Genomic DNA, 11693 nt, shown 5'->3' on the forward strand with positions numbered 1-11693 from the left:
TAGAGAATTTTCGGTATTATCATTTTGTTATTACTTTAGTTCACATTCAGTCTGTTTAAAGTGTTCTCTTCCTTATGTGTGTATGAACTGACCTGGAGGTCAGGACTGTCTGTTTATCTTCATGTGAGACAGTTAACTCTGTGTTTCCCAGACCTTAAATCCTTATCAACCAAAATACCTCCTAACTAAGGAACTGCCTGTGTGTAGTCGTATTTTGTCTCTTGTTTATCCTCCCTCTTTGTTGACAGTTTGACCGAGATTTGAACCGGGCTCAGACCGTAGATCAGTTATCACACCTGGAACTGGGTTGCTGGTTGTTTAGGTTACATGTTTTACGACCTCTGTTGTTTTTCCTGACTGCCCCCTTGGCTGTTTTTCTTTGACAATAAAACTGGGGCTCGCGTGGAAGGAGATCAGAACGCTCTGTGAACAGCTTGGAGGAGCTGTTGACGGAGACTTCTCCTTTTGCAAAAGCTTGGCTATAAAATTCATATACGTTGTCTGTGGTTCTTTTATATAGGTTTGAGAAAAAGTACCTATCAACAGGCATCATCCACCGACTACAATGTTTAAAATAAAAAAATATTCAGCAAATACCAGGAAAATATTCATTGTTGTGCTCACATGACCCAGGTTAGTTTAGTCAGATATTTGAAAAATTTATTTAGTGTATATTTTATTCAAATTTGGTGCTTTATCCATAGGACCTGTTTTGTCCCTATTCTCAAGAATCACTGACTTACAGCAAAAAACATGTAACACGTTTTATTGACTTTCACTGCTCAATAGGAAGAAACACATTAACAATAAACAGTTTGTTATTTCATTACTTTGGCTGAATGATACCATACCAACTTTATTTATAAAGCACTTTTAAACAACCACAGCTGATGCAAAGTGCTGTACATCAAAACACAACATAACAATAAAAAAACATAAAATAAGAACTTACAGTTTAAAAACAAAAACATACAATTTAAAACTAGATCCTGCTGGAGTTGAAAGCCAAGTAAAATAGATGGTTTTAAGACGAGCTTTAAAAGTGGACAGTGAAGGGGCCTCTCTGACCTGCAAAGGCAAGTCGTTCCATAATTTGGGGCCCCTGACAGAGAAGCCCTGTCCCCTCTGAGCTTCCTGCTGGATCTCAGTACCTCCAAAAGCAGCTGATCTGCAGACCTGAGAGACCGATAAGGTATGTATGGGTGAGGAAGCTCAGAGAGGTAAGCCAGGGCAAGATTATAAATGATAAACTGCCTCCTTATGTCTTGGAAATCAAAACTGGCTAAACTGCTACATTGCTTTCATAGACTTAGCTCCTTTTTCTGTAGAAGGTAGACAATATTTCAGTTATATTTAGCTCTCTAACTCTTACTTTAATAAGAAGAGTTTGAAACGGGAGCGGCTGAGCGTTAGCATTAGCCGACAGACAGTATGGGAGCCGAGAGCAGAGGGGCGACTGCAGCTGGCAGTAAAACAAAATAAATTACGTCTTTATTTCTTACCATCTTCAACGTAGAGCCTTTAAAACACAAAATAAAATCTGATTATTTTTCTAGAAAACTCTGGTGCTGACCTTTAAGTTTAAGTTATGATACTTCCCAAATATTCAATTCCTACATATTTATATGGTTTTAAAATGGACCCCCCCTCCAAGCCCCTCAGAAATAAACGTTTAAAGCAACTGAAGTTATAATTTAAATAACACATGACTTGTCTTGGGGCTGCACAGTGGTGCAGTTGGTAGAGCTGTTGCCTTGCAGCAAGAAGGTTCTGGGTTCAATTCCCAGGCCCAGTCTTTCTACATGGAGTCCCCATGTTCTCCCTGTGCATGCTGGGTTCTCTCCAGGTACTCCAGCTTCCTCCCACAGTCCAAAAACATGTCAGGTTAACTGGTCTGTCTGAATTCTCTCTATGTGTGTGTGTGCATGGTTGTCTGTCTCTGTGTGATCCCCAATCTGATTACAGTCCCTCCAACACAAATTTGTAGCATTTCTGTCATATTTTGAAATACTGAAAGGTGTTTTGAAGAATCTTATTCTGAATTTCCAGTCAAATTCCTTCCAGCCTGGACTGTGGGTGATCTTAAAACCTTTTTCACAAATCTCCTCCCATTCCCCATCTTCAACAACAATATTCATTTCTAGTTCCCACTTTTTCTATAGAATTATCAGAGAAATGTATCTATAGGTGTTTAAATAAATTAGATCAATCTTCCTCTTATTATTTTCCTCTACACATTTTATCATAAAGTTTTCTAAAGGTGATGTATTTTGTTTCAAAGTAGACCATTTTTTGTGCGATAAAAGATAATCCCTTAATTGTAAGTACTTATAGAAATCTTTAGAACATAAACCATGTTTATCTTGCAACTGTTTAAGTGACTTAAGAGTTTCTCCACTGAATAACTGATTAATTCTTATTAACCCTTTCTGTGCCCATCCCTAATAACCCGTATCCAGTTTGTTTGGAACAAAGTCAGTAATCTTGGCTATTTTTATTATGCATGATATTGTTAAAGGTGCTCCTACTTTCTTCCTCACTAGAGACAAAACTCTGTATGTACAATTAATGCATTCGTTTTCAATTTTTTAATAAAAAAAAATCCCTCCATAAATGGCATCGCTTCAGGAGGTACCAGGGGGCAGGCGTTGTTCTCCAGACCGATCCAGTTCGTCTGCACCAGCCACTCGACCACAACACCAAGTTGTGCTGCCCAGTAGTAGTTTCAGATTAGGCAGACCAAGGCCCCCTTTTTCTCTTGGGCTTAATAATAATTTCTGTCTGATTCTTGGTTTCCTCCTTTGCCAAATGAAGTCATTAATAATTTTATCCAAAATTTTAAAAGTGGGGGCAGGTATCCAAATAGGTAGTGCCTGAAATAGATACATTAACTGTGGGAGTAAATTCATTCTCACTGTTTCTAATCTGCCCAAAAGGGACAGAGGAGAATCTCCCATCTATTCAGGTCTGATTTTATTTGTGTGATTAATCTACCATAATTTCCATTAAATAGTTCCGAGGTTTGTGGTGTAATCATCACACCTAAATATTTGAATCCCCTCTTGGACCAATTAAAAGTGACCTCTTTATCTAAGCCTGCAGGCCATTTGCCCACCAACATCATAGCTTCAGACTTGGTTTCATTAATTTTATAGCCTGAGATTTCTCCAAACTCTTTTAAGCTAGACATAAGACTGGGGGTTGAGCTCAAAGGGTTAGAAATATACAGAATAATGTCATCTGCATACAATGAGATTTTATGGGTAACTCCTCCTGCTGTTACTCCACGAATGCTCAGGTCTGACCGTATCCTTTCTGCCAGGGGCTCGATAGCAAATAGAGGTGAAAGGGGACATCCCTGCCTAGTTCCTCTTTTTAAACCAAATTTCCTTGAGGAGTGTCCATTCACCCGTACTTTGGATGTGGGTCCAGAATATACACACTAATCCACTTGATAAAATCTCTACGAAATCCCATTTTTTCCAGTGTGTGCTTCAGACAATGCCTGTCCACCCTATCAAATGCCTTCTCAGCATCAAGGCTGAGAAGGCATTGCAGGGTCCTGTTTTTGTCTCGCCACAGAGATCACATTTAAGGTTCTCCTAATATTATTTATCCCTAAACGACCTGATATAAACCCTGTTTGGTCTGGTTTAATTATTGTGTGGATACATTTTTGAATTTGATTTGCCAGTATTCTATTTAAAATGTTTAAATCACAGCAGAGCAAAGTTATTGGTCTGTAGACGAGCAATTTATGGGGTCTTTGATTCTTTGGGAATTATAGATATTATTGGTTCTGACCAAGACTTTGGGGGTCGTTATACCAAACATATCTAAGCAACATTTGAATCTTAGTTTGACTTCTATGGGTCTCAACAGGTTGTTTACAGAGAAAAACATTTTTGTTATTCATTGCTACTTATTTGTCATTTTTGATGGTGCAGCTTAAAAACACACAAAAAAAAAACACATTTTACTGTAACTTTGCCGACCGCCCCCCTCCCCCCAAAAAAAGCCTACAGGAGAAACAGATGTGTGTGTGTGTGTGCGTGCGTGTGTGTGTGCTTACGCAGCAGGTGCCACTCGTCCTGCTGGATGGTCCTGGTCAGGTTCAGAGGGATGTTCCTTAATCTGATTGGCTGAGAGAAGTGGTACTTCACAGCCGTGCAGCGATCTGCGATACCTGCAGACACACAGGTGAGACACACCTGTGATGATTTCATCAACCAGCAGAAGCTCCCTGATAACCTGTCAACCTTCAGGGTCAGAGTTCCTGGTGCATCATGGGAAATGTAGTGATGTGGCGTGGCTCTAACGTGACTAATGGAGGCTGATGTAATCTGTGGTTCTGGTTCTGCCAGTTCCAGAGCAGGTCAGAGCGTTTGGTAGGACCCAATCTGCTGGTCTCAGGTCAGCAGAACCCTGGTTCTGATCCGTCCTGGCCCACCGCTGTTGGATCGGATCAGAGCTCAGCATTATCCAGCTGCACGTCTTCAACACCTGGACTGGAACTGGAACCCAGATGGTTCTGGAACCTGCGTCTGGACCGCTCTGTGGGCTGGATGTTCTTCAAAACGTTCTACAGGAGTTTGATCGGGATCGGATCCAGAACCAGAACAACCCATCCAACCAGAGGAACTTCTAGGGAAATACTGGCCACAGCAGGAGGCTGGAGAAAAGCTGCAGGTAGTGGGTCCAGAACCAGCAGAACCAGAACCAGAAGATCCAGAACCAGCTCTCAACTGCTGACACCAAGGACAGGTTGCCAGTCCCACCAGTCCTCCCAGTTCACTGGTACCGGCAGGTATTGGGTTGAGTTCAAACTGAGCTTCTTCTCACTCCAGTTCAATTTCAACACACACATTAATGAGCTCATGACATCATCAGGTGACCTTTGACGTCCTCGCGGTCAGCTTTCTGTTCTATCACCTCCTGTGATGTCATCAGGGGGCCACAGCTTCAGGAAGCTCAGGTGTCTGAACGGAACATCCGCAGCAGCAGATCACGTGATTAACCATTCCCATCCATCCTTCATCCGTGGTGCATTTATCTGTGTGTGTGTGTGTGTGGTTCACGCACCCCGGTCGATCAGCTTGTCGATGTCCGAGTCCAGTCCCTTGAAGTAGCACTTCCTCCAGAGGCCGGAGTGCGTGGAGAATAGCGGCCTGCCGCACTCCGTCTCCAGGATGCCCATCCCCAGGATGGCCCGCCAGTTCTCCAGCAGCTCCTCCTCTCTGCTGCCCACATGCACGGGCTTCATCAGCGCCACGTCCCGCTGCCGGGCCGCGGCGCCGCCGGTGTCCACCAGCGGAAGGTGGTAGATGGGCATCTCCCGGTTCTTCTGGTCGTTGGAGTCGGAACCGTCGCAGTTCTGCTTGTGCCTGCGGGTGTCGGTCTGGTACCAGTGGTCGGTGGAGATGGCGGTGACCAGCAGCAGCAGGGACAGCGAGCTGAGCGCCAGGCTCACCGCGGACACCTTCACCGTGATGGGCCGCGCTCTCTCCATGGCCGGGAGCTGGACCGAACCGGCGGCGGTTCTGCTTTCTGCGCGGGTTCCGTTACTGGACATGCTGAGCTGCCATCCTCCTCCTCCATCAGCTGTTCCCGGTTTGCCCTGGAGAGCGCGTTGTCATGCCGACTGGCCTCTGAGCTGCGTCAAGGTGCGTGCAGGTGGGCTGCTGCACCGGAAGCCGGCCCTTCACAATAAAATTCCAACGTCATTATTGTTCTAGAAACTTCCAGCGACTCCCTTCCTGCTGGCATCAAAGAACCGAAGTGAACTTTGACCTACACCTGTCCAGGTGATGCTGCAACAACAACGTTTGACGTCATCAACAGGTTCTAACCACCTGCTGGTTCTGAGTCCAGTCCAACAGAACCGAGAGTCCCTCTGATTAAGTATCATCATGTTCAGTTAATCTGGATTATTCAGATTATTTAATTCTTTAAAGAGGAAAAAACAAAGTCATATTTTCAGAGACAGCGCCGCCCTGCTGGATTAATTTATAAAGTTTCAGACTAAATATGTGTTTAACTCAGAGCAATAACCCCAGTTAGAGATATCTTTTTAGAAATTAGAGAATTAATCTCAACATCCACCCTAATCCATCACCAATGGTTATCCAACATAAACCCAATTTCAACTATTATAAACCCTAGAAGAAATTATAAATCATCTCACCTGGTCAGGTGTTTCAGAAGCAGCAGGTACCAAATCTGGTAGAATCAGTCTGGATCTCCAACCTGCAGCTGCTTCCAGTGACCTGGTTTCCATGGTTACCGCAGGACTGAGAACGGCCTAGTCAAAGGCCCAGTTTATCCATATAAACACAGTCGGTGGAAGAACTACAGAACTGGTTCTGGTTCTGATCATGTTACTGAACCGACTGGAGAACTGGGTCGGACTCTCCAGTCCAGAACTCCAGTGTTTCCAGTCCGACCTGAAGAACTGGCATTTCTGTTTCAATAGGAAACGTTTCATCAAGAGGTCAGAGGTCACATGTGGGGTTCCCCAAGGCTCCATCCTCTGATTCAATATCTATAAACTCCCACTGGCTCAGGATACAGCAGGAAGCAAGATCAGTTACCATGGCGACGCAGACGATACACAGCTCCACGTTATGATGTCACCAGGTGACCTTTGACCCCATCCATAACTGAACAGAGATCAGAGAAATGTGTAGATGACCAGGAAGGTCCAGATCTACACCACCTAGATCTACACCACCCGGTTCTACATTCTTTCACTGGTCGTTTATAAATCGCTGAACGGAGTAAAGATCTGCTGCTGGATCAACCTGCTGGTTCTGGTTCTGGTTCTGCATCAGAACCAAACATGGAGAAGCAGCATTCAGCTTCTATGCACCACAGATCTAGAACAAAGTTCCTGAAAACTGGAAAACAACCGAAACCCTGAGCTCCTTTAAACCCTAACCCTAAAACGGTTTAATAATTTATTGATGGGACTAAATGTAATGTTAGGATTCTTTGTTCTGTTTTTAAAGCTCTTTGAAACGACGTGTTGCTGAAATGTGATCTACAAATTACATTTGATTGATTGATAGCTAAATATTCAGCTCCAAACTATTCAGTTATCCCAGAGCTAAACGTTTAGCCAAAATGGAAATTTACTTTGAGATAGGTGAGAGGGAGGGGGACTTTCAAAATAAAGGCTGGGCCAACTTCTCCATAAGTCCTGGTGGTGAGATGCTGAAGCATCTCGACTCGTTCTTTTTTCAGCTGAACGACGATGATCGGAGACATGACGGTTTATGAAGACCCAGCTTTTATTTTGGTGGTCCACTTCCGGTTATCAGCAAGTGAATTAGTGTCAAATCTAAATATTTGGCTCAGACATAAATATGGTTACCACAGGCACCTTAATGAGCAGGTGATATAATCCAGTGGTTTTATTTTGAAATTCAGTTGTGAAGGAAACTCCAGATTAGCGCTGAGTCTGCAGATCAATGGGGGGATTAGCGGGTGGGAGGGTCGGGGGTCGGGGTGTGTTTTCCTGTTGGAGAGAGTCAGGGTCATGTGCTTCAACTGGACTCATCTTCGTCTTTGTCAGCTTTATCTTGTTTCCGTGGCGACCTGGTGACTGAGGCCTCCTGGGAAATCTCAGGTGAATGCTGCTGCCGTCGTCCCAGGAAGAAAATAAAAGCTATGAGAGCGATCAATAATTCAGGAGCGTCCCTGCTGGCCTCTGCTGCTTCCTGTAACTCAACACCTCCCCCCAAACCCAACCAGATAAAACAGAACTGACAGGAGCCTCAGGAACAGGAAGTGAGGAGAAAACCCCACAGTTTCCAAAATAAAACAGGAAGCTACTAAAAGCAGAAGGCTTTGAAAGGAGGAAGCTCCACTGGACTCAGGGGCGCCGCCAGAAATCTTGGGACCCATGACAAAAAAAATAAATTGGAGGCCCCCTGCTGTCACAATTTCTTGTGTCTGTTTGAAAAAAACATCAAATTTTAAAGGCTTGAAAATGCCTTGCTTTCTTTGATACGAGCACAATATTTACTGCTAATGAATTTTAGATGCAACAGTCCCCATGCTGTATGCAAATAGGTGATTTCATTTTTTAAATTACTGAAGTCACCAGCCACATGCAAAATATACATGAAGCAATCCAGACTTCTCAAAAAATGCTATGAAGATGCATTTTATTCAAGCTGCAGTATAACTTGAATAAATATATGTTTTCTCCACATTTGTTAAAGCTGTCACCATGTTGTGACAGTTTGTTATGACAGATAATCGGTGAAAAAAATCAATCTCCTCCACCTGAGCTGCTACTGCTAGCTAAAGGAATGCAACGTTCTAACCAAAAACAACCAATCAGAAGCAGGAGGAGGGTCTTAGCGCTGTCAATTATCCTCATTCACTCACTGCTAAATGTGCTAGTGTTGGAGAAACAACTTATTGTTACAGGAAAATCGTTTATCTGCCGTCACTGGTAGATATGCTAACTAGACTGAACATTCACAACAGGCTATGCTAGCTACAGCATAGGGAGGAGCAGCACCATGAGATTGTGATTGACAGCACTAAAACTCTCCTGCCTCTGACTGGTTGTTTCTAGCACTGGCAGAAGGCAGAGGAAACAGATTTTAACAGATTATCTCTCATACCATACTGTCACAACATAATGACAGTTTTAACAAATATGTAAAAATATATATTTTTTATAAAAGTTACTTGCTGCAGCTTTAATTTCACTCAGGAGAGGACGGTCAGGAGGGACGTGGTAACAGATACCTGTAATTTAAATGCAAGCTAAGGTAAAACTGTGTGGACTGGCTGCAGTCCAGACAGGAGGCTGTTTTTTATTATCATTTTATAAAGATTGTTTGAACTTCTGTCAGTAATAAATATATTGTTTTTGTTGTGTAATTGTAAAAAGAGCAAAGGCAGAGAAATCCCTATAGATTCCCTGGAATGATGCTAACTAGCTTGTCATTGAACACAGTGTTGCTCAGTTTTTTCACTGGGACGGGGAGGAAGAGGGTTGATGCTGTATGGTGGTTAGAGCTGCTGCTGACTGACTCCCCTGTTGTTAAGTGGTAAAAGGTACAGGGAAGAGTTAAATATATGAATATGTTGGGAACTTTTCCCCCCTTAATTCATTAAATGCTAGTGAAATGGAGGCCAGCAGCAGTCGGTAGCTAAGCTAACTATGCTAAGCTATGCGGGGTTGATAATCTCACACAGTCTACTCACCTGTCTTGGAGAAAAACTGGGTTACAAATAGACACTTTTGTCTTTTTCTCTATATTTTTTTGAAAATCTGACTATTATTTTTCTTAGCAGCATAGTAACTGCCACAGTCACGGTGAAGCTCCAAGCAGGAAGGAACCATTTAACGCAGATAGGGGGGTTCAGGGCAAATACGGATATGTGCTTTTTAGTTTGGGAGTGGGAACATTTAATTTTTATTACTAAAAACTAATTTAAAAACATTATATGATTAATTTTGTAGTCGACACGGCCCCCAATTTTTTCTATTTCTGTAAAAAAACAAACAAAAAACAAAAACAAACTATTTTGTGGGGGGACTCCGGTCGGTCGAGGGGCCTTGGAATGGTCCTAACTTTTCCCCCCTTTACGGCCCCTGGACACGACCAAAAATGTCCAGCAGAGGACAGAGCGGTGGCTCGCCCAGGGCAGCAGGACCCCTAGCCCCCAAGATCAGCTGTATTCATCATCATCATCATCATCATCATCATCTCTTTATTCCAGACTCATAAGAAGGTCTGCAGTAAAAACATAAACAAGATAATAAAAATTAAAACACGGAATAATTAAAGCTGAAAGCAACCTTGTCTGGACTGGTGATGACTTTTGGATCAATGTAGGGGGCGCCCTTGAGCCAAATTCCAATATAATAGCATTGGCCTCTTTAGATGTGAACAAAGGTCATACATCTCCAGTTTGGTGTAAATCAGATAATTCATGTATGATTTAGAGACAACCGTATGGAGGGGTTGAAATTTGCCATTCTGCCACGCCCACAACCTGAGTGAAGTTGGCCCCCCCACCTTCTTCAAATCAGACAAAATTGGTGTCAAACGTTTGTGCTACGTTTGTGCTGGTTTGTGCAGCAAAAATTTTCGTTTGTGCCGCTATCATTTTAAAGATATAAAGAGATGTTTCTAGAGGTCATCCAAGGTCAACCAACCCCCCACCTTCTTCAAATCAGGCAAAATGGGTGTCAATCAACTCGGCTATGTTTGTGCTGGTTTGTGCAGCAAAAATTTTCATTTGTGCTGCTTTGGCTGATTGTGTTTTGGAGCTGCAGGCTTCGGACGCTCTGCTGTCTTGTCTTGTATCGTTTGTTTGGACGGGGCGTTTCTCCCTGGCCCTGTTGAAGGGCATTTGGACGATGACGATTAGTTCCACTGTTTGAAGTGTTTTTCTTTTATAGTTTGTTTTTGTTGTGCGTTATTAAAATTACTAATTTGTTTTCTTTTGCATTGCATGTTTGTTTTTGTTTTGTTTTTTCTTCCTGAAGAATTGAACTTGTCCGTCCTTACCTCACATGTTCCCTTTCTTTTCAAGGACCGATTTGTAGGCCTGAAGCCATGCTTTTAAAAATAGAACTGTTTTAAGAGAATTGTTAATAAAAATATTGTGTATGATTCAGTTTGTGTTCTGGTGCATCTTGTTTAACTTTTAAAAGAATCTCCCCCTCCTGGTCACAATTGATAGAACAGTCATGAGACTCCGGTCCGGGTTTGACTCCCCACAGCATGCTGCGTGCCGGTAGGGTTAGGGCTGGTCTATGTTAGATGTACTTAAATTACATTAATTAATCTCTAGTGCAGGACAGTGGACCAGCTACATTAGAGGAAGAAGTCTTTAATTTTTCAAAATAAAAAAACTTTGCTAATGTAACCAAAGAACAGAATTTACTCGGGTTCAGATAGCAGTTTAGTATCAACCAGTTATGTTTATTACAAGTTACTGGACTGAAACACATCCAACTTCGTCATACAGTTTTCTTGGAAAACTAACAAAGAAAAGAAAAAAAACATTTAGATCATAAGGAATCCTTTCAGGGTCCTTGGTAAAAAAAAAAAAAAAAAATTAAAAGAAGCTGGCCAGCCAAAAAAAAAAAGTTCAGAGCTCTATATCTAAATAACCTACAGCTTTATTACTGTATTATTTTTACATCTACAGTAAATATTTCCCAAATAAAGTTGATTAGAAATAATTGTGGATCCTGTAACATCCAACTCCACCCAGTCAAACCAGAACCTCCACCCAATTGGACCAGAACCTCCACCTCAGGAACCAGAGCAGCTCAGGTTCCACCGGGACAGAAGCTGCTGCCTCCTGTCAGCTCTTCCTCCTCCTCCTCTTCCTCCCCACAGCAGATATTGATCATCATCCCGAAGCTCCATCAGCTCAAATCGACCCGCGGGTCCAGATCACCTTGGAGGGGAGCTGGTGGGGGGAATGTCTATGTGGCGTGTGTGTGTGTGTGTGTGTGTGCACCCAGTCCAGGATGTCCCCTCCTCCCAGAGGTGTGACATGGTGACGAAGCAGAAGGATGGAGGTCACTAAGCATAGACATGAATACTAGACGCCTCACTGAGCACTGAGTCGTAGGTAACAGCGTCCGCCATCTTGTATGTGGCAGCAGATCGGAGCTCCTTCAGTCCTGTTCTGTGTGTTTCAACCGTTTT

At 42.9% G+C, this 11693-nt stretch overlaps 1 protein-coding gene across 1 annotated transcript; it reads right to left on the reverse strand.

The window, feature by feature from the left end:
- Nucleotides 1–1001: 1001 nt before the first annotated feature.
- tmem178a (transmembrane protein 178a) lies at nucleotides 1002–6953 on the reverse strand. The gene is made up of 3 exons (XM_015022773.1): nucleotides 5083–6953; nucleotides 4073–4186; nucleotides 1002–1176 (listed from the first exon to the last, which is right to left on the reverse strand). Exons 1-3 carry the CDS (start codon nucleotides 5570–5572, stop codon nucleotides 1145–1147), a joined length of 636 nt encoding a protein of 211 aa, XP_014878259.1. The 5' UTR covers nucleotides 5573–6953; the 3' UTR covers nucleotides 1002–1144.
- Between the last annotated feature and the right edge of the window lie 4740 nt (nucleotides 6954–11693).

The sequence above is a fragment of the Poecilia latipinna genome, unplaced genomic scaffold, assembly GCF_001443285.1.
Source record: "Poecilia latipinna isolate Pla-1442-1.1 unplaced genomic scaffold, P_latipinna-1.0 Scaffold3102, whole genome shotgun sequence".
Lineage (NCBI taxonomy): Eukaryota > Metazoa > Chordata > Actinopteri > Cyprinodontiformes > Poeciliidae > Poecilia > Poecilia latipinna.